Genomic DNA, 22,821 nt, shown 5'->3' with positions numbered 1-22,821 from the left:
CCCTAACTACGAACTGGGTTCATTTTAGATTGGCGAACCACAAACTCCAAATCTAAATTCGAATTGACGAACCAAGTAACATAGGGTTAGAGTAACTATGAAACCTCATGGATCCAAGAGTTGGATTGTTACGGCTAAGTTTTTGAAGAAAACTATTTCTTTATAAATAAATAAATAAACTAATCTTAATAGAAAGTGATCCAAATGTCAGTCCATCAAAATCAGCATGAGATGGCATCATTAGTCCGGGTCTTAGCTAGAGAAAATGGCCAAAATTAATACCACTAAAAATGAAACTTGGTTTCACAAATCTTGTCATGTTGATATTGTTCAAATGCCGATAAATTCTCAAATGGCCTCTCAATGCGACGTCCCTCAAAGAGGTTGAATCCATTAATCATCTATTTTTTAATGTTCATTTTGTAGAAATATCTAGTCATAATCTCGTCGAAGACAAGTTTGTATCATCCCGATTATTGGGAAGAAACCTTCTTGGATCAAGTTAAATGTGGACGTCTCTAGTTGTAGTAACCTCAGAATGGCTAGAGGAGGATACATTGCTAGAGATCTCAGGATTTTCATCACCATCATCATCATGGAGAAGTACCACTTCAATTTCAACTCATCAAAATCGAAATATACACACAAGTGTCAAATACGATGCTCCAAGTAATCACTCAAAAACATTGAAGTGAAAGTCTTCGAATAATATCCTAATAACATTTCTTGGGAACCAATTGTATTGACTTTTCGTAATATATAAAATGACTCCATAAGTTTGGGGATATACCCCATAATTTGTGGGGATCCTTGTCAATAAAGCCTCATTTTTTCATATTTTATTTAGGTCATCTATTCGTTTAAATTTTTTTCTTGTCGTGAACATTTTATAGGATGTATCAACGGCAATCCAGAAAACGCACTTACAATGGTGATGATCATGATGTTGATATTGGCTAACATCCTTAAGTTGAAATTTATTATTAAATATGTTATATGATAAAACTATTATTTTTTTACTTGCATGATAGAATCGTGACATTTAGACTCATAAAGAAATACTAAATCTCAATCGTTTGCACACAAAATCCAACAGTCGGGATGAAACTCATATCCCAAACACTCATAACCTATCACATACAATGCGACCATTGGATTTGTGTTTCTTAATGAGTCTTTTTCCATGTGTCTATGGAGGCCAAGGCATTACCTAAACAACACGTATGCGATTTTATGTTTATATATATATGCCCGTATGTACATACATCAAGTAAGTCTTAATGATATAGAAAAGTATATCGTACGTGATGATATACTGATCGTATCCAAAACTTGGTCATATAACAATATGTATTACAATACACACACTTATACACACATATACTGTCTTATCTTTCTTCTTTTTCTTTTTCTTTGTAGATTGGGATGGAGCTCGTATCCTCAACGTCGTGACAAGATGCGCCATCTAATTGAGTTATATGTCCTCAAACCCAAGCTTCTTTGTGTCCTCACCATGTCTCATTTTCTTTGTTATGTGCCAATTTCTTTAGGCACATATGTGAATGTTTAGATGATCGTTGGAACCTGATAGTTCCAGTTGTGTAAGCACGGATGCTATTTCCAAATGATGATAATTTTATTCCTTTAGGTCTTCCAACAAAAACCGGATGGCATGGCGTCTTCTTGGGTAGACGAAGAACCCTAACAGTGCATGCCTTGTCTAAATTTGGGATTGCATGGAGATGGGAAGGTAGATCGATTATGAAATCTCCGTACTCATCTGTTGTCCCTTTTGCCCGATTCAATTTCTTCATCTTTGTTCGACCAGTTTTGCACAAAGCCACAACCAATGCACCTAGATTACAAACTTTATGTTAGATTATATCCAATATCGTGACTCTTCACATTTAGAAACAATATCAAGATGGCTCCGGTTAGTCTTCTCAATCTTCAACAAATTTTAGATATGCCGTAAACTATAAATTGAAGAAGTAGAAATAATTAAATCTCAATTTCGACATCTTGTCTCGTACACGAATGATACAAGATGACTCGGGCAAGTCATATCTCAGTCTCGGGTGAATTTCAAAACCTTGGTGGTACATCTATACTATCATACTGAGAGAAGGCGGAGTAGAAGTGGTTCGACACCAAAATTTGGATTCCAAAAATACTCCCACTTTAATATTTAAACTTAATATAATCAGGGTCATTTTAGTAAAAAATCAAGAAATTGCAATCCCTAATAATAAAATCACATTGATTAGTTTTGAAAATTACAAAAATATCTTTCTTTTTCTCTTTTTAAAAATCTTCAAAATCATCTTTTTTAATTATTATTTTGAATTACAAATAAACCCTTGAGAGACATGTGTGTTTGCACATACCACCTTCTAGTGAGCAAGAATATAGAAGGAAATGTTAAGGAGAGGTAGAGTGACTTCTCAGTTTGGCACACTCATAGATGGCTTGCATTATATCAAACAAATATAATAACGTGACGACATGCATAATCAGTTATCTTATAAGTAAATAAATTACTTAATTTGAAAACAAAAGCAAAGTATTCAAATATGATAAATAAAAATATATTTCTTTCTTTTGCTTCTCCTATTTCCCTCTTAAATTGCTCCCTTGGGACTTTCAAAATATTGTATTATAACAAATTGAACTCGACTCAATATGACAATTCGATAGATAATTTGGGATTAAGGATCCAATTAATCAGATATTGTAATGGACCCGGATCAGATTGTTATTGAAAAGAGTTGTAGATGATTTGGGATTAAGGATTGATCCAATTAATCAGACATCGTAAGAGACTCGATCAGATTGTTATTGGAAAGCGTCATGATTTTTTGAAGTGAAAACTGGAAAATTCGACATAAAAATTTGACGGGCCAAGGTCCACGAATTTTAGAAATTGAATTTTGACGGTCTAGGACAATTGAAATTCTTGATGTTCCCAGATTTGACAGCTTAGAGCTGTCAAATTTCTCTCATCCTTCATTAATTTGACAATTTCGACTTACAAAAAAAAAAAATTTAACAATGAAAAATTCAACCTCTTGGTCCGTCGAATTTTATGAAATTTGACAGCCCAAGACTGTCAAATTTGGGCTTTTTTCATATTGTGGCCCCCATACTCTCCTTGACGTGGCACGAGTTAGAATCATAGATCTTTTTCATTGGGATACACAACTGCACATCCCCAGAAATATGTGCAGTTGTGTATCCCAAGGAAAAAGATCTATGATTCTAGCAAATGCTACGTTAGGGGGTGTATGTCAAAGGGGGTGTTAGAAAATCATTATTCTATTGGAAAATTGGAAATTTCATTTTCTTATTTCTTTGATAAAATTAGAAAATGACATAAATGGAAAATTGATTTCTCAAATGGATCAAGATACTACAAATATAATTTCTAATTGAATCCAAAGGCAATTAATACCCACTTCATTCTTTTTATCAACTTGAGAGGTTAAAAGACTATCAAATGACCTCTCTAGTTAGGACGTAAATTCAAACTTTGTCCAAACCCCAACAGTCCAACACATATTTAGTAGGTTTTTATCCTTAAGATACACCCTAATAATTGATATATGGATCGGATATGAGATAGTGACTCGGTTCAAATCTGGGTTAGAAAGAGATCCGTGCCTACAACTGGTTGAACCCAAGAACTTGCAAAATCGACCCGATCTCTATTGGGGTATAAAATGGATATTGGGTTGGATCAGTTTGGTTTAATTTTATATGAGTTAGATATGGTTTTGAGCATTAGAATTCAAGTTGAATCCTTGTTTATATAGACTACACGGACAGAACAAGATTGCAATCAGTTTGATAATAATCGAGTGACATTGCTTCTTTGGTCTGAATCGAGGAATCACTAGTAAACGAGACAAAACACCAAGATAATTAGGATTTGAACTCTTCTTCTCCTTCATTTCAATTTTTGTTTTTTGTTTTTTTTGTTCACATATCTGAAATGGTCTTAAAAATCGTTCACACATGAATGTAACGACTCGCCAAAATCAGGATTTAAGCTATTGGTAAAGGTTTCTTAAACGGCGAATCTAAACTAATCTATGTTAGTTTTTTTAACCCCAAGGGGTTGGCCTAGTGGCAAGCCGAGCCTTGATAAACTCCTCAAGAAGGGTAGGTCAAATGTTCGAAACCCTACAAAGTTATGAATTCTCCGAGGTCCGGTTGACACTCGAAGCTATATATATATTTTCTTTGCTATATATACTTCTCATCTCCTCTAAGAGCTCAAAACAAATCCAATACATATATATATATATATATATATTAAAAAGCAAGAGAAACAAAAGTTGGTTTTACGAACCTGAGACTGGCCATGCACGAGGTTCATCTTCTCCATCCATACAAGTCTGGCAAAGAACAGTGCCCATGACTAGCACCGAGGAAAGCTTCTCTTCGCCGTAACCAGCTATTTGTACGAGGTCATCGTGGCTTGATAGTTCGACTAGTGGGTTCTCCCATCTGGCTGTCGAAGGATTAATCAAGATCAGGAAGAAAAGAATGAGAACCAAACAGCCATGAAAACCTCTCATTTTGTTTACGTTTGTAGTTCTTAATCTTAAAACGTATACATGAAGAACTGAAGAATGATGTAGGGTTTGGTTTATATAAATTAATGATTATGCAAATGACATCTATATCTCTTCAAATTACAATTCTATCGTTGGGCTTTGACTTTTTTAAGAAAGATTTGTATATCATAATATAGTTCACTAATTACTGGGCCATGTAAGTTGAAAATGACTATAATGCCACTATCTTTGAAGCCATAAGGTCTCATAGAGAAAAAAAAAAAACATTTTATTAATTAAGAAAAAAACATAAATAAGAAAAAACAAACACTAAATAGGAGAACTTATATTGTACACCAACTTGTTTTAATGCCCAAAATAGAGATATTTATGAAAATGTGACCAACGTTTGACGAATTTGAGATAATCCTTTATTTTTAAATTGACGACATACGCCCTTGACTTCAATTTTCTCTGAGAAATTAACAAATAATGACTAAAATACCATAATCGATCTCCAACCTTTAGTCAAAAATCCTTGATTTTTCTTCAAAAACATGTCACCTCCAAATTCTTCAACCTCTTGCAACAATTTCTCAAAAAAATTTATCCCAAAATCCACCATTTTCTTGAGATTGATTTAAAGATTGGTAAAGATAGAAAATCGCCAGGTTGAAGATGATGGAGATTAGGGATAATGGGTTTGGTGTAGAAATCCGTGGGTTTTTTATTTGAGAATGAAAATGAAGACATTTAAGTCATTTTTATAAATAAATAAATAAATAAATAAAAATTGAGGTGCCATCGATTGGAAAATACATGGATTATATATGATTAAATCATCCATGTAGTGTGTTAAAATTTAAAGTTGCCATGACAATACAAGCTTCTCTAAAATAAAGATGATTTGGTCATAATTTAAATTATATTTAAGTTTAACTTCAATTCAAAGGGGCAATATCGTAGTTGTATATAATCCTGAGGGATTTTATTGCCATTTTGGTTTTGCCCTAGTTATTATCGAAGATGTTGGGAAGTTAGAGGGAGAGAGATAACTGTAGGTTGGTTGGTTGCCTACTCTTTCTCTTTTAAATTCTTGAATCACAAAACACTCTTTGTATGGAAGCTTTAAAATCTGACACGTTTATATCCTTTCTCAATAAGAAAGCCTCTTTGCCTCCATTTTCATGCCTTCCCTCAACGGCTCAACAATCTCCATCTGCACAAACTACATTCCTTCAGCAAAACTTGGACATATAGACCATCTCATTTTTTTTCCAAAAAAAGAAATATTGTAAAAGTTGAACCCGGTTGGACTGAAAATTTGTCTATGTTAATCCAAAATGGTTCATGAAAAACCCATGGTTCACTAAACAAACCAATTTTATGAAAATCAGACGGACTTGGTCCAACCATCGGTTTAGTTTGGTTTGGGAACATAGATGAATTCACACAACTTTCACATGTTGCACTCGCGAAAGAGTAAGGGCAACTAGCTCATGGAAGAACTTGTTGGAAAGGCTCCAACCTTCAACCTTTGGATACAATGTTGATTTAAGATAATGAACAAGAAAGAGAAATCAACTACAACACACAAATTTACAGGGAGAACCTTGAATTAGGGAAAATCACGGAGTTAAAATGATTTCACTATGTTATTCTCGCATAATTAAACCACTTTAAATGGTCCTAACGAATTAGGATTACCATCCCGTTGACAAAATTTTGCCCGATCCAGTCGGGGACTTTGTCTTAGACCCCCCGAGATAGGGGGTGTCAATGGGTCACTTTTGGTTCAATTAGAACCATTAATTTTTCTTGGTTTCAATTCTCAAATAAATGGAACTAGAATCCAAACTATCAAAAAAACTCTCCTTAAATGATTTCATTTCTCGATTCATAATTCTTATTGATTTTGGTTCTCAATTAGTTAGTTTCCAACATATCTAACTCTAATTGATTCTAATAAAAGGAGATCCAAAAATGTTTTATCGTTCAATTCTAGTTAAATGAATACCTATTGACGCCTCTATCCTTAGCAATGGGTGTGCTTCCCCCCACCAACCCCTTTGAGAACTTAGCACTAAGCTCTACTGATGAAACACGTGGATTGATCAACAATAACTCCTTGTTAGTCGATATCATCATGCTCCACAAATCATAATAGATCTCATGCCTAAAAAATGAAATGAGCAAAGCTGGAGTGCATTCGATTTAAGATAAAAAAAATTCATTGTACATCATACATAAGAGACATGCTGGAGTGATTGTGCAAGACACTGCATTTCACATTCCACTGATGTGAAGGTGCGCACAAGACCATAGATGCTTTTCACTCGTATCTCGATGAAAACTTCTATGGTTCTGTGCACACATCAACGTCAACACACTGTGAAACATGGTGTCTTGCACAATCACTTCAACATTTTCATACACATAATTTGTGTACAATATGTCAAACAAATATTTATTGAAGCTTTAAAATTTTTGTCAATTCAAATACCAAAAACTCTTCTAAATATCCATGTGTTTCACAAGGCAGGCAGCTCTTGGTGGGTCTTGACCCAATCTTAGTATATATGAACTTGATCTTATAATCAACCACAATAACCAAATGTTCATTGTGGGTAGGATTAGGGGATTATGAATGCCTTTAGTCCTCGTCAAGCATAGAAATGCCACCTCGACACAATCAGCAATTTTATACCTAAGACATAGGATCTTTGGCTCATGAGTAGAAATCTTCCCTCAAGCCTAAAATTGAGATAATTTCCCTAGAAAATTGCAACTAGCAGCCTAAAGAAGATAAAGTGGCATAATTATAAATAAATAAATAAAATTTAAATCAAATCTCAAAAAACATAAAAACATAGGCTATTAACTTAATTAAAGAAGGTCTCCTTGTACTTTAGACAATATCAATGGAAATAAGCTTTAGATTCATCCATGCAATTTCTCTGCTCATACTTGTGTGTTTGTGTGTGGTAGAGAGAGAGAGATTATCCGATTTTTCTCGGAGATGAGGGACTATGAATCAGCAAACAATTAAGTGGAGAGTTGTGAACTTTCATCAATTTGGATGAAAATTGGACCACGTGAAAATTAACAGTTAAGATAGTTGGAGAGTTCTCAATTTGCATGTGTTGAGTTTTTCAAACATGCATGTTAAACCAACTCACGCAAGTTGTGAACTTTCAGCGTAAACCAATTGTTATCAAACACATCTTTAATGGACCTTGGGATAAAGAACTCTTTCTAAATGCACATTGATTTTTGGACGATAACTAAAAACCTTGTTACTAAAATCTTCTTTCTTAATGCTCCTCATGCCCATAGAACTGTAAATCCAGATTGCCAAAATTGAAAATTCAAATCATTGTGATCTACCAATCAAACTGTTGGGATATAACATTTAAATTGTTGATCTTGACAATTTGAATCATCGGTCTCAAGGATTTATATTCAAACATCGTGATTGATGATTTCTAATTGCTGATTGTAAAAATTCAATTCAATGATTTGAATTGTCAACCTCGACGTTTTGAATGGATAATCCCAACGATTGAAAAGGGTTAATGGGGACTTACTAAACTATCATGTCATTATCTAAGATTTGGAGGGAACCATTTTACTTTCATTAAATCCATATCCGGATCCAATGATGTCAAATCATTTAAGATTATTTTTAAATAAAATTGTTAAAATATGATCAAATGGTGACTTGAACTCAAGGCCTTTCTATTCTAAAAAAAGACATTGATCATAACACTCAATAGTTGTTGGTTGATGAAAAATAACTTAAAAAATATAAAAATATAATTTACAAAATAATATATCATTCAGATATTGATGAATATAAGGATGAATTCATATCCGATCTGGATTAATCTATGGTCAAGGGAAATCAACCCACATCTAAATCATATTTTTATTCAAATATATTTGAAGAAAATAAATCTGCTAAATTCAAATTCAAATTCAAATAATTTGGATTCAGAATAAAATCTATCTCATTTTAAACCCTAGGTTTAGGGGTTTATTAAGGAAGAAAAAATGTATAATTAAGTGGATTATTATCATTTCAACTAGAAGATTTCTTACCAGCTTTTAAAAGATTTCTTACCAGTTTATATTTATATATATTTAATGTAATTATATATTTATAAGGGTATTCTGGTAAATTTTTATGCATTTTGAGTGTTCCATCAACCTTAAGGGTATTCTGGTCATTTTACCCTAAACAGCAGATTCTAGAAGCTGTATCAAACAATAATTACCAGATTCTGGTCAACAGTACAGTACTTTCACGAAACTGTAACAAACAAGTTTTTCAGTGTTTCAGCTTCTAACAGCAGATTCAGGCAGCTAAATCAAACGGGGCCTAAGACGGCCGCTGACTTCATTACGTCTGTCCTTGCTAACGTGGGTTGTATTGAGTTAGATTTTAATCCTTTTTCGATTGATTTTTTCTCTATCCTTGATCAAGATATGCCCTTACGAGCACGTGAAAGTTTCTAATTATAGAGTCTCCGTACACTGTTCTATTCTCTCTCTTTGCAGAATTAGGGTTTTTCACCAATCATTACGACTTTCTTCGGACTTATTTTCAGGTGAGAAATCTAATTTCATCACTCTTTTTCTTGGATCACTATCTTTTTGGATCTCTTTTTCTATGTAACAATGGTGTAGAAAAAAAAAACCCTAGGAGGGGAAAGAAACTATCTTTTTTAAGCGAAGGAAAGAGATGGACGAAGGTGACGCAGTGTTTGGTGATGGAGGAGATCGAAATGAAGCAATTTCAGCTGTAGCTGATGAGGGTTTTTTGGGCGAAGAAGAAGAAGATGATTACGAAGATCTCTACAACGATGTGAACGTTGGTGAGGGGTTTCTTCAGTCTCTTCGCAAGAATGAAGATTTGGAGCTCAGTGAGAAGAAGATCGAGCCTGTTACAGAGTCTACAGGGTTTTCGATCCCTGGTGTCGGTGGAGGTGGAGAAGGGAAGATTGAGAAGGATGAAGTTGGTTCTGTGGGTGTTTCTAGGGTTTCTGATAGAGTGGAAGGTTATAAGGATTTAGATTTTAGAGGAAATGAGATGGCTTTGAAGAGTTCAGGAGGTGATGTTGATGGTGGTGGTGGAATTAGGGTTGAACTAGGTCAATCATCAGCTAAAATGGGTGATGTTGACGAGAAAATAATTCAAACTAGTGTACCAAGTCAAGGGATTGTGCAACAATCTCATGGAGTAGGTGTAGGTGTAGGGAATTTAGGAAATGAGGGTTATGTGAGGCAAGGAGTGGGAGTAGGAAATGTGAATGTTAATGGTTGGAGTGGGAGTGGCAATGGTGGTGGTGGTGGTGGAGGGACCATTCTTTTTGTGGGTGATTTGCATTGGTGGACAACCGACTCCGAGCTTGAATCAGAGCTTTGTAAATATGGGAATGTGAAGGAAGTAAAGTTCTTTGACGAGAAGGCGAGTGGGAAGTCAAAAGGGTATTGTCAGGTTGAGTTCTATGATCCTTCTGCGGCGACGGTTTGCAAGGAAGGGATGAACGGGCACCTCTTTAACGGGCGACCATGTGTTGTCGCTTTTGCCTCTCCTTATAGTGTTAGAAGAATGGGAGAAGCACAAGTGAATAAGAACCAGTCAATGCCACAAGGGAATCTTTCTCAAGGGAGAAGAGGAGTGGGTGATGTTGGAGGGGGTAGAAGCGGAGGTAGCAATGCAGGAACAGGTGCGAACTATCAAGGTGGAGATGGGAATAGGAATTATGGGAGGGGAAATTGGGGAAGAGGTAATGCTCAAGGAATGGGGAATAGAGGACAAGTAGGGCCGATGAGGAATCGGATTGGTGGCATGGGTGGGAGGGGTATAATTGGCAATAATGGCAATGGGTTTGGGCAAGGGATTACAGCAAACCCACCAATGTTTCATCCTCAAACAATGATGGGTCAGGGATTCGATCCATCTTACGGTGCACATATGGGGAGAATGGGTGGTTTCGGAGGTTTCCCTGCTGGACCGATGCCTTCTTTCTCGGGAATGATGCCATCGTTCACTCCTGTTGGTGGTGTGGGTTTGCCTGGTGTAGCTCCTCATGTGAATCCAGCTTTCTTTGGGAGAGGAATGCCTGGAAATGGAATGGGAATGATGCCCACAAGTGGGGTCGAGGGACAAGGTATGGGGATGTGGTCGGACCCGAGTGCAGCCGGATGGGGTGGTAATGAGGAGCCGGGTGTCAGAGCAGGTGAGACTAGTTATGGGGAGGATGCTTCATCTGACCATCAATATGGAGATGTAAGCCACGAAAGAGGCGGGTGGCCTAATTCTATGAAGGAAAAAGACAGAACCTCGGAACGCGATTGGTCCGGTGGTACCGATAGAAGGTATCGAGATGATAGAGAACAAGGGTCAGATAGAGATATGGTGAGGGAAAAAGATGTTGGTCGTGATCATGATTGGTCAGAAAGACGGCATCGTGATGATAGAGAAACAGGTCGAGAACGGGAGAGGGACCGGGAACGTGATCGAGATAGGGACCGTTATAGAGAAGACAGAGACAGATACATGGATCATCATGGTTACAGGGACGATAATGAGTGGGACAGAGGTCGACCATCTAGTTCTCAAAGCAAGTCACGTATATCACATGAGGAGAAACGGCGTTCGAGGTCAAGAGATGTTGAGTATGGGAAGAGGCGACGGCTACCCTCGGAATAACTAAATGGTTTGTAAGTCCTCACAGAGCTTTGATTTTCAGCATAAGAAACAGTAAATGAATGAATTTAGGAATCATCTTGCTTATGCACACTTCTTCTGTTGTTTTCAGGGAATCCTTTTGATAAAGGTGCTCATTTGCTATTTATTACTACTTCATTACCCAGATCTCATTGTGAGGCTTCTACTTGTTGGAGTGTGGTTTCATTCTCACTATGGAAAAAGTAAGTTCTAGAATTGAAACTTTTTTTATTTTCAAAATGCTCTCTTATAGTTACATTTTAAAAAAAAAAAGTTATTGTGATATTTTACCTATCAAAAAAATACAAGTTTCATTTTATTGTAGCTTAGTACTATTACTTAAGAAAAACAAAAAGAAAAGAATCAACTATGCATCATTCATGCGTGTGGCTCTTTTTTTTGATAGATTAAGTGTGAGGGCGGGGTTTTGATCCCAGGTCTTTGGTATTACCACACACAAACATTACCATCTCGCCGAGATGGCGGCATTCATGCATGTAGCATAATTGTATTGTAGATAGAAAAAGCAGATATGAAAATACTGTAACATAAGGCATGGTTATGGAAGTGCCAACTTACCTAAGTGGTAAGACATGTAGAGTGTTGTTCCCATGTCCTAGGTTCAAATCCCCTTGATTCCAACTTCATATGCATGGCTATGGTAATGATCAAGGTTTAAAATCTTGTTTCGAATAAGCACCATCTAGAGTGAATGGAGCTGAAGCATCCTCCCCGGTAACGAAAGGACTTGCATACATGTGAGCTTGTAAGTCGTATCACGGAGGATAAACAGGGATGGCACTCGACTAACCCTTCCTCCATTACAACCTCTTTTGTAGCTTGGTTAGCACCCTCCTTTGGCATCAGCACGGTGGCCTTCCAGTGATCCAATCAGCTTGTAGTTTTTGGGATTTCATGTTAACATATTCTTTTCCATGTCATTGCAAATGACAAACCACTAACCTGTCATAGGACCTCCAGTGATACAATCAGTTTGTTGTTTTTGGGTAGTCTAAGTGTGAATATGTGCTCACTCATCAACAAAGGAGTGTGAGTTGGACTTGAAGAGTCACCAACCTATACTTAGTTCTTATTTTTAATTGTTATTTGTCTATTTGTGTCACCAAGCTGTATTTTGTTAGCCTCCTTAACTAATCTCGTGGCAGGAATCTTCTTATTTCTTGTCTCAAGTAATAGTTGCATGAGGGAAGGGGCAAAGGTGAGCTGTTCTCGGTGTGTTTTTTGTATAGATTGTTACTGGCAGAGATTGGCTCGGACTTCCCAACAGTAACCATTTGGGGGCCGAAAATTTCATTCTTTATCTGGATGGCTTCCCTGGATAGTACTCTCACATTGGATGACCTTATGTGTAGGGGGTATTGTTTATCGAATTTTTGTGGCTGGTGTAGGAGAGATGGGAAGTCGGTTAGTCACTTGTTTTTCATTGTGTGTTGGCTCAGGAAATATGGATGTATTTCTTGGTTCTCTTCGGTGTCTCATCTTGCTTTCCCAACATGGTTAAAGGCCCTTTCGAGTCTTTGATGACCTTGGGCTCCTCCTTCATGTTGGCAAAGTGAATTTTATGGTCACTCATTCCTTCTGCTGTGTGTTGGGGTCATTGGAAAGAGAGGAATTGTCATGTATTTGATGGAGAGAAGACTTCGGTAGATAGAATTATAGTGTCTGTAAAAGGTTTTTTAATTTGTTCGTGTAAAACCTTTGATGAGTTCAAAGGAGTCTTTCTTTGAGAACTTTATAGGGAGATGGGAGTGGGTTTGTAGGTTGGCATGAATTTATAGTTCAGGGGCTTCTTCTTGTAAGGGTGTTTTCTACTATTTGTTTGTGCTGGTCATTTCAACCACAATTAATACAATATGCATTTACCTTTTCAAAAGGAAAAAAAAAACTGTGTCTTGTTTCAGTATGGTGATGCTTGTGCACCCAATCCCAAGAAGCAGCCAAATTCGTTAGTATATGGTGCTTGACTGTCCCACATCATTTTCTGTATTAGTTCTGCTTTTGCAACCATTTGAGTTCATATCCATCAATTTTAGTTTCTATTATACTAAGGATGGAGAGATTGGATGATGTTCCCTTAGAATCAGAGTTGGATGACTAAAGTGGAGATGCTTTTCTGGAGTTTTGTGTGACTGAAATATATAAATTAAAGTAAAACGAAAATCTTGGAAAACGGCAGTAAGACCTGCTTATGCTTTATGGAGTTAAATGTCAAGACTGTTGAAGCATCATGTTAACGGAGGACAATTACATCCCCAATTGGAAGGGATCAATGTACAAGAACTCACTTTCAATAACAAAAGATGCCAACTCAAGACATTAAGACATATGGAGTGCTGTTCCCACTTCCTAGGTTATAATAATAATAATAATAACAGAAGATGTGACTTTGAACAAAATTGAATGAAAGAAGATGATTCATTCAGCCAATTCCGAGCCCTTGGGATAAGGGTTTTGATAATCTAATTAGTTGTGCTACAATGCAAAGAAGGAATCCCAGAATGTACTCATTTTATCTTTTAGAATATTTTCATCGGGACCATTGTCACTTTTACTCGGTTGTTCTCCAGTGCAGCCCTACCATTTCAAGTTCTTTCTTGACTCTAACCTAACACTCTTCCCATCTTTCTATGGTTGAAACCACTTTATGGCTTTTAATTTTTATTGCATTAATGATTGGGTTATGATCATTATATTTTTTTTATGACATTAATAATTGGATTGTGATTATTATCGCTTGTACCTGTTTCTAGAATTGGGAAAAAGTGGAATGGAGGAACAAATTCATTAAGCTGACCCCAAATCTTTGGGATTAGGTTGCTTTTTTCTTCTTCTTGTTATACTTAAACTCATTTATTCTGTATGCAGTTTGAAGCAACTGGAGTCTGGGAACTGAGGATACTGTGGCTGTTTTCCACACCTCTTTGCTGTGCCTTCTCAAAGGTGAAGAAAAACCTAATATTACTTGAAGGAGACTTGGGATTTCCCCTTTTCCAGCATTATTAATGTAGAAGTAGAACCTCCTTTTTTTTTTTTTTTCTATATTTGGTTTGGCTTTGAATTGTTGTTTAGAGTTTTACATTTCTATTTGGTTAATAACCCAAAACAAACCTAGTATAATAGTTTGATGATGTAATGGGCAACTAGGTAGGCTTTTGTAGAATATGTTGTTTGAGTGTATGACGTGTAACATGATGTAGGAAAGATGTATGTTTTTTTTTTTTTTTTACCTTTTTTATTTATTATTTTGCAGTGTCAACCGCACGATTCTGTGATTGAAATTTTTGAAAGCTTAATGAATATCAAGCCTGACCAGGAACTTCTCACTATTTGCCCAACCAAGTGTTCTTTTTTTTTTTTTTTAATTAACTTGAGTGGTAGATAAAATTGAATACAAAAGCTTCTTGAAAAGTCTTATCTATTGGATGGTTAGGATCTTCTAGTTTCTGTGATTGTTTAGTGTAACCTGTCATATATTGCCATTTGATTGGTGGGGTTCTTTTGGTTAGGAAGGTCCACCCCATTGTCAAAGAGTGGAAGCTATGGAAAATTTTTTACTTTGCATGGTTTTGATTTCCTTTCATAAGTGCTGTTTCAAAATAATATAACCAGCAAAACTTATGTTGAGACCAACTTTTATCTTATTTAATGAGAGAGCTGCTATTGCCACACTAACTTTTACTGATGCCACACCAATTCCTATGTAAAAAGAATTCACATGGTTGGTGGGGCATTAGTAATAGTTAGTGTGGCAATAGCAGCGCGTTTAATACTTATTAGCGTAAATAAAGGGATTATTATGTAATCATAGATTACAAATTGTCCGAAAACTGGATGAAATGGTCAAGGTGAATTGTCCGTGGCATACTCGTCCCAGATCCTAGATGAGTTATCTAATATTTTGAAAATAGCCACGCATTGACGAATCATGTCCATTGGATTATATATATTTCTTTAACGATTTAAATATTTATCATCTATATAAAAATGAAGTTTTGTGACTGATCCACCTTATAATAAGAAGCAATTATAATTAATCAGATTTAAATAGTTGAAGATCATGGTGGGGAGTAAGTATCATATATTACAAAATGGTGACAAACAATATTCTGGAAAGATTTTGAGCAATTGGTGTTACTTAGAACACTTTACAAAGTGTTTTACAAGAGAAAATCACAAGCGGGTGAGAAGCAATAGGCCAATTGAATTTTTAATTTTGTAATTAAAAGAAATGGGCAAGTTGAAGGTTTTAAAAGAACAAGATTGAATACTACAAAGAATGTCACCAAAGATGGGGATAGAGAGAGAGAGAGATTAAACACGAACTTGAATTAACACAAGACATGTATTTAGATATTAGTGACCAGAGGAAGAAAATTCATTAAGTCGACCCCAAATTTTTGGCATAAATAAGACTTCATTTGTAAAAATTTTGCTTTAAGGTCTGACTGCTTGTATAAAAACTATCCAAAGACATAATTCTTCTTCCAAGGAACAATGGAGGTTTAGGTTATCAAAGAAAGATTTTGGTTTATGTATAAAAAAACATCTCAACAAACCAGTTCTCTTGAAATACTCAGTTGGTGAAGAACCCCCTCTTGAAAGGAAGAAGAGAACAGTGTTCTGGAATTTTGGGGAAATGAAGTTGAGTCTTTTATTGGACTTGTTTAATTTGAAAAACAAAAATTATACTTGGATTTTTTAAATTGTGACTAGGTCTACCAAAAATAATATTTAAGGTGAGAGAATATAGTAGAGGATAACTTGTCCCTCTCACACATAAAAGAGTAACGTTTCATTTCAATTTTGAGTCGACGAACTGAATATTTCTACGTCTGGAATTAGAGAGATCTCAAATTCCCATATCCAATCGCACCCACTGATTGAAAGCCCTTGCCATCTGTTCCATTTCCTGCACACAAAAAATAAACAGAACTTTCTTCATTCTCTTTTGTAATATTCTAAAATAAACCTTCATATTTAGAGGTCTTAAAGTTGTCAAATTGAAATCACCCATATTAAGTTTATGCACAAGTTCAAGGGCCATGAATGTTGATAGAATAAACTTGAAGTAAGAAACAATTCCACCAAACGAAATGAGAGGGTCACAAGAGAAGCATTTAGTGTCCCACATTGACTTATCTTAAAATAAAGGAAACCTTTGGTGCCAAAAATATTTTCAATGGTTCATCTCACCTCACCTGCATGTGGGGTGGGATTGGTAGACCATTACCATCTTGAGAATGTGACATGAGAGTACCATAAAATTCCACCTAACATCCAAACATAAGAAGAAATGGGAAAACCTGGTTGAATGAATTTACCTTCTTTGGCATTTGGAGATCCATGGCGGGTGGCCGGTGCATCACTAAATCAGCCTTTGCAATCTCAACAATTAGTAAATTTGGCTCCATACTTCTTTAAAGTACAGTTAGCGACATTATCATCCACAACCAAGATTTACTTTCCATCTAGTAGACATTGAAGAGTTGGCGGTTCTGCTTTATCCTGGTGTTTCTTGGTCCCTATGACAAGGGATTGTTGGCAGAATGCAGCAAACATACTTAACCAGAGAGGATTCATTGTTACATCATCTATACAACTGGCTGATTTGAACTTACAGGGGTTTATGGAGGTAGCTAGGAAGAACATCTTTGGAGAGCTTTCAGGAGGCTTATTTCTCCCAATTTGAAGGAGCTCTTTGAGCAAACAATAGAGGGAAAAAGTTGTCTCCTCATTCAAACCTTCTGTCAACAAGTACCTGTCCAAATGCATTGTTGCACTAAGCACATTGCAATTATCAAAATATTAACCAAATCAAGCACATTGTACAGTCCAAATGCATTATTTTGCCACAATTTTCTCCTCCTACATCACCCCAAAGATAAAAATACCTTCCTTTACTTGATGACTTTTATATTGTTCTTAGATAATTCGGAAGGGTCCTTCCATTCGATACCTATGATGGGTGAGATAGTTGCACTGTCAGTATTAAGGTCCAAGTTGCAGTATAGCTTTAACAAAAAGCCATAGGATACCAAGTGTGCTCACTGCGTCCTCCACACACACAAAAAAAAAAAACCTAACTTAATCAAATTGGCTAAGCTACTTCTAGACTCCAGAAAGGGGAAGGCTTTAGTCCTCTGTGTGGGTTCATTTGCTGTGGGCAAAAAATAAAGTTGAAAAGCTAAACCTACAAAAGTGGCATTGGAAAAGAAACTACATTACAGTCGGTACCTGTGAATGATCAGCCCCAATTTCTGTTGTCCATACAATAGAACTTAGTGTTTTGAACTGAATTAAAAGCTCCTGTCATTACAAAACATCTTTTATTCGAAGGCTCTACCTCTAACCAAGTGTATTTAAGGAATATTATACTTACATACAGCTATTGAAGCTCAGTTTCATTGAAAAAACATATGTTTAGTATGCTACAAGAACCACCTGAAAAATATGCAACCAATCCTTCCTAAGAGCGTCAAGAAAGACCCAATATTCAACAATATTATTCAAGTTCAGTTTTGCCGAACAAAATATGTCAGTATGTAGCAAGAACCACCCGGAAAAATTCTTTTACACAAGCTGTTGAGGCAGACCATTCCAAAAAGGGGTATGTTAAGACAATAAGAAGAAAACCCCCTAAATTTGATCCATGGATTTGCAAGATTACTTAAATTTTGCTACTACAATAACTGACATCAAAAAAATTCAATTTGCTAATTCTATCGAGTCTTATGAAAAGGATTATTATACAGGTTCTATGCCTATCAATTAAACCCAAGATGTTTGAAAGTACACCTGAACCATATCAGACACTATTACCCAAATGGAAGACAAACCCATTTTCAAAAATAAACATATTACAAAATACCAGAGAAACAAAGGCATCCTTATCTAAGTAAACCATAAGAAGTAAATAATGTAATACACAAATTGCATTAGTTCATCATTACAACTAATTTGGCAGAAACAAGTTTTCTGATACCCAACATCCATCCTGAAACCAATCAATTAATCCTACATGTAAACAATAATGTTATAGGGGTTTCGAGAAAAAACCCATTCGAAAATCTCAGAAATCCACATATGAAAGTAATTATCATAAAAAATGAACTCAAAACACATGACGACACAATAGGGTCACAAATGAACCATATAAAAGAGGAGGAGGAACAAGACCTACCTTCACCGTCTCTGTCGCAGTATGTCGACATTAGTTCAACGCCGATGAGGGAGACAAGAGGAGGAACAAATAGGGTAGAGGTAAGAATGTTGTGTTTGATTGTGAGACGGGTTGAGTGTTAGGCTCTTCTGAATAGAGAGCAATTTGGTCAAACTACAGTAATCACTGTAGCAAATCGACTGATTTGTTCATAAGTTACAAAACCACACCAAATTGTCCATCTTTCCTTCTTGAGAGAATTTTTTGGGTAAAACCCCATGTAACATTTGCACTCTTGTACAAAGATGATAAAGGTGACTCCCTATTTAGAGAATTTTTTTGGGTAGAAACCCAAAACATTTGCACTCCTGTACAGTGGTACACTCCTGTTAAGTGTTTTAAACCCAACGAAGCCATGAATTCCTTGGGTCCACCCTCCAGGGTCCGGTTGACCCACAACTCAACCAGTTGCACGTAGGACTTTCCGAGGGGGCGGCGTGTGTGTGACCGTGGCATTAGTCTCACCCAAAGGGTGGGGATGCCCACGATAAGCAAAAAAAAGATGACAGGCACTGCTGTACATTTCCCATTTTGGCCTTACCTGGTAAATCAGCATTTCCAGGAGCCATAGTCGATAGATTGAAGTGATATATCACCCATATACAAATCCTTTAAATGCTGCTTACACAATCCAATTCGCCTTCTGTTCAAGCTGGGGTGGATCGCTGCTGAAAACCCTGTCTTCCAACTAGGGAACTTCTGTCTTTCCATCACATGAATGGTATAAACACTAGGTGCTGCAGCCAAACACCCCAACACAAAACAATTGCAAGGTCGTGACTGGCTCACCATTCTTGCAAGAGATAGCAAACACAAACCACTGTGAGAGATGCCATACATCAAGGCCTCATCATCATCAAAAACCTGTGAATCAGATGGTTTATTCACCATCTCGAGCTCCATTTCAAGCGTAGAAGGAATCACACTTAGCTCATCCTCAAACTGTTTCTCAATCTTAGTTTCATGTATCCGATGTTTAGCTGCTAGTGTCCGGATGCATGACAATCTTACTAAATTGATGGCCATCAGCTTGACCTCACCAAAGTTGTCACACTCGTTGTACCATCTAAGCCAACGGTGGACAAGGCCCGAAAACCAATTTATAATATGGATGTTATCTTGCAATACGAGTGCAGAATTGGGCTTTGGATATCCTTCTCTACTGATTACGCCGTATCGTAAGAGCCTCTTCTTTAGGACATTAACAGGAGCTACAACCTCAGTAGTGGTAGTAGATTTGGTGGTAGAGGTTGAGTTCGGCAACAATGCAAGAGTTGAAGACATCTCGGAGGAAACATATTCTTCGGCACACTTTTGAAAATTGTAGAAAGCATCTCTTAGTTCACGGGGTATCGACGGTTCTGCAATGTACTTAACTAAGACCGCCTCCTCAGATGTTTCAGCTTTGGCATTTACATCTTGCATCCATATCTTGAGTAAGACCTTGAACCAATGATCGGTTTCCATCCCCACCTTACGAAAATGGGAAATCTGGCTCAAGACAGAGCTGTTATCAGCTAAATGCTTGATTTCCGATTCTTTAACTTTCTTCAAACCATGAGCCAACCATTTCTTCCCAATTCTAACGGTCATAGCATCCCAAACCTCTTGTTTCTGTGAAGAAAATAGCTGAACCTTCTCCTTCAACTTGTGCATTGCTCTCACAGCAGGAGCTTCTTTTATGCAAGTTCGAACAATGGTACCCAAAAACTTGACCCCATGACAACTATCAATCGAGAAAATTTCTGTATCATCCACATCTAGATGAAGAGAGTTTTGCAAGTAGTTTTGGAGTTCAGACTTGAATCCAAGAGAAGTATCCTTGGAGCCGGAGATAGCCACAAAAATCTCATCCATGAATCGGCAAGCATGCAGTCTTAAACTCGGATTCTCCTCATCTGCGTTTTCGTTGTGATCATTGTTCATCTGTCTCCTAAACCATTGTCGCAGCTTGGATTGCTGTTTCTCTTTATCTGCATTAACATCTGCACTGAGAGCTTCATATCTCATGCACATCCTGTATAGTTCACGGTCAAAGAGATCAAGATAAACGTTAATCAAAATAGGGGATAGAACTCCCTCTTGGGGAAGGCCTTGGCCTTTTGGGAATCCTCCGAATTCTAGGTTCAACACTCGGGCATCAAACATGCTATGAAGGATGGAGAACAATTTGGAATCTTCAATCTTTTCCTCCATTGTCGAAATTAGTTTAGCAAGAACACTAGAATCAGCCTTTTTCTTTACATGCAACACAAACCACCAATTGGGATTATTGATCTCTTTGCAGATGTACTTTAGCACAGAACGATGCCCCCTTCCGCTTCTGCAACCATGTGAAATCTTAGAAAAGTGAGGCCTATAAACGACCTCAACAACTATTCTAATAGCTTCCTGAACAACCTTCAACTTCAAATTTGGAAGGACCAAGGTTTCTTTTATTTCACCCTTTGTTGAGATTGAGAAGGTATTTTCCTTGACGTCAAACACCCCACCTAAGAGATCTTCTGCCATAGATACAAAAGAGATATCATCGCTTTTTGATTCTAAATCAACATTAGAGTTGAGTCTGATGCAGTCGTAAGCATCTTGAAGTGTCTTTGGATTTGCAATCACTTTTGTCATTAGATCATGAAACTTCCCATTTGTGTGTTGTTGCTTCACCCTCTTTTTAATGCGGATTTCAATGAATCGCTTGAGTTCCATTCTGGTTCTGTTTCTTCTCTCAATATTAGAAGGGGATTCATCAAGCAGAGAGGCCAAACTCTTTGCCAAGGACATACCACCATTGCCCTTACCTTCATTGTTCCTCACTGCTTCAAGTGTAGAATAGACTGCATAAGCTTGCATTGGTTTAAGATGTCTTCCTGTTCCAAGAGTTTAGAGTCTAACGTTCAATAGCTAAGAGCATACAAACAAGTAAAAGCAACTGTCCTAACCACCAAGTTAATTCCAATACTTAATGACCCAATGTGTTTGTTTGGTTAGAAATGCGAGTTTGGTTCGATTTTAAGGCTATTATTGCCCATTCAAGAGGTATCCATGAATTTGAGAAAATTGGGTCAATTGCATGTTGGATGACACTAATAGCTGATTATACGTTTTGCAAAATGGTCTCCCAGAAATTACAGTTGGGTCAGAAATAGAGATAGTTACCTACATCGGTGACAAATGACAAATTGTCCACGAGAAGGTTCATGTTCCGCAACATATAGCCAGTGCATTTGACTAACCACATTGTCTTCAGTAATCACAATTTCTCACCACAGTGCAAATTTTTTTTTTTTTAATACAAGAATTGGATCGAACAAGCATATTTATCCATCATGACTGCAAATCAATTACACAAATTTAATTACTTTAAGACTCAAATACATACCCGCAATATGAAAAAACAATTTTCAAAATTTCAGAATCAAACATTTCCAAGGATCCAATTTCATAACTTTAAACCCAACAAGAGGGTATTTCATCAATTTAATACTCAAACCAAAGTGGATCCTATACTACTTCAAGACTTTTGGTGGATCCAAACCCTAAATGTAACAATTCAATATCATGCCCTGGAGATTGTTAATGGAAAAAAATTGCCCAAATCCTAGTGTCAGTCATCGAAAAATGGCAACTCCATTGGGAAGATTGGCTTGTTAGGAATTTTCTAAACCCAAAAGCTGTGCCCTATAATCAATCTAGAGAAGAACACAGTGGGGAGGATCTGGAATCTAACAAAGTTCTCTTTGTTATCTTTGAATGTCATTTGATTGCATAGGACTTAGAGAGAGAGAGAGAGAGAGAGTACCTAATTGCATATCCCTCTTATTATGTTCTTCATCTGTTGCTGCTTCATACGCATTTAGAGAGACACACACATAGGTTGAAGATGAGGATATTTTGATTACTTTCCATTAGTCTATTAATAAAGACCAAAGTCAAATATGCTATCAGTTTAAGATTTTGAGGGATGTCTCAAATATTAATAATTTTTAGGGATGTCTCAAATATGTAAAAAATTTAAGGATCACATTGATGGTGAACCATACTACGAATCGATTCACGAGTCGATAACTCACCAACGAATTAGGTAACCTTGCGATTAATTCAAATGAGATGGTGATCAATTCAAAGTTTTTGTCGGTTTAATGTAGGGATGTTAATGGATCGGATTGGATTAGGTCGAGGTCAATTTAATACTAATCCAATAAGGATCAAATTGGGTCCACGATTGATCTGATAAGTATTGGATCGGGTTTTTATCAGAACTCAATATTAAGATCCAGAATCGATCCATT

At 36.6% G+C, this 22,821-nt stretch overlaps 3 protein-coding genes across 19 annotated transcripts; 1 reads left to right on the top strand and 2 right to left on the bottom strand.

Annotated features, from left to right (window-relative positions):
• Positions 1-1,207: 1,207 nt before the first annotated feature.
• LOC147391831 (uncharacterized) lies at positions 1,208-4,637 on the bottom strand. The gene is made up of 2 exons (XM_086459564.1): positions 4,352-4,637; positions 1,208-1,855 (listed from the first exon to the last, which is right to left on the bottom strand). The coding sequence occupies exons 1-2, from the start codon at positions 4,578-4,580 to the stop codon at positions 1,509-1,511; spliced, it is 576 nt and encodes a 191-aa protein (XP_086315690.1). The 5' UTR covers positions 4,581-4,637; the 3' UTR covers positions 1,208-1,508.
• A 4,315-nt stretch (positions 4,638-8,952) lies between these two features.
• LOC147391830 (RNA-binding (RRM/RBD/RNP motifs) family protein) lies at positions 8,953-14,476 on the top strand. Of its 6 annotated transcripts, XM_086457539.1 has the most exons (4): positions 8,953-8,995; positions 9,170-11,284; positions 11,387-11,498; positions 12,462-13,115. In XM_086457539.1, the coding sequence occupies exon 2, from the start codon at positions 9,304-9,306 to the stop codon at positions 11,275-11,277; it is 1,974 nt and encodes a 657-aa protein (XP_086313665.1). In that variant the 5' UTR covers positions 8,953-8,995; positions 9,170-9,303; the 3' UTR covers positions 11,278-11,284; positions 11,387-11,498; positions 12,462-13,115. The 6 variants fall into 6 exon arrangements, with proteins under 6 accessions (XP_086313665.1, XP_086313663.1, XP_086313667.1 ...); XM_086457537.1 differs by lacking the exons at positions 8,953-8,995; positions 12,462-13,115 and adding an exon at positions 14,182-14,476 and having other exon boundaries at positions 9,151-11,284; XM_086457541.1 differs by lacking the exons at positions 8,953-8,995; positions 12,462-13,115 and adding an exon at positions 14,182-14,476 and having other exon boundaries at positions 9,151-11,288.
• A 710-nt stretch (positions 14,477-15,186) lies between these two features.
• Positions 15,187-22,483, bottom strand: LOC147391829 (Intron maturase, type II family protein). 12 transcript variants are annotated; one of them, XR_015182565.1, is made up of 7 exons: positions 22,332-22,483; positions 21,689-21,862; positions 18,497-21,399; positions 17,696-17,757; positions 17,551-17,622; positions 16,638-17,074; positions 15,361-16,225 (listed from the first exon to the last, which is right to left on the bottom strand). XR_015182565.1 is itself a non-coding variant. In XM_086457536.1 (3 exons), exons 2-3 carry the CDS (start codon positions 21,768-21,770, stop codon positions 19,085-19,087), a joined length of 2,397 nt encoding a protein of 798 aa, XP_086313662.1. In that variant the 5' UTR covers positions 21,771-21,862; positions 22,332-22,483; the 3' UTR covers positions 17,764-19,084. The 12 variants fall into 12 exon arrangements, 1 of the variants encoding a protein (XP_086313662.1); XR_015182563.1 differs by having other exon boundaries at positions 17,551-17,757; XR_015182566.1 differs by lacking the exon at positions 17,551-17,622 and having other exon boundaries at positions 15,362-16,225.
• Between the last annotated feature and the right edge of the window lie 338 nt (positions 22,484-22,821).

Source organism: Akebia trifoliata, chromosome 11, assembly GCF_017979445.1.
Source record: "Akebia trifoliata isolate Shusen 1 chromosome 11, ASM1797944v1, whole genome shotgun sequence".
In the NCBI taxonomy this organism is placed as follows: Eukaryota; Viridiplantae; Streptophyta; class Magnoliopsida; order Ranunculales; family Lardizabalaceae; genus Akebia; species Akebia trifoliata.
The sequence above is the reverse complement of the archived record's forward strand: the minus strand, read 5'-3'. Positions and strand labels throughout refer to the sequence as shown.

Coding starts and splice junctions, on each gene's coding strand:
- LOC147391830 (XM_086457537.1), top strand. CDS start 9,304: ATGGACGAAGGTGACGCAGTGTTTGGTGATGGAGGAGATCGAAATGAA.
- LOC147391829 (XM_086457536.1), bottom strand. CDS start 21,770: ATGTGGTTAGTCAAATGCACTGGCTATATGTTGCGGAACATGAACCTT. Junction 21,400..21,688: donor GTCATTTGTCACCGATGTAG/GTAACTATCTCT, acceptor CTCTTGGAACAG/GAAGACATCTTAAACCAATG.
- LOC147391831 (XM_086459564.1), bottom strand. CDS start 4,580: ATGAGAGGTTTTCATGGCTGTTTGGTTCTCATTCTTTTCTTCCTGATC. Junction 1,856..4,351: donor TCGTGCATGGCCAGTCTCAG/GTTCGTAAAACC, acceptor TTTGTAATCTAG/GTGCATTGGTTGTGGCTTTG.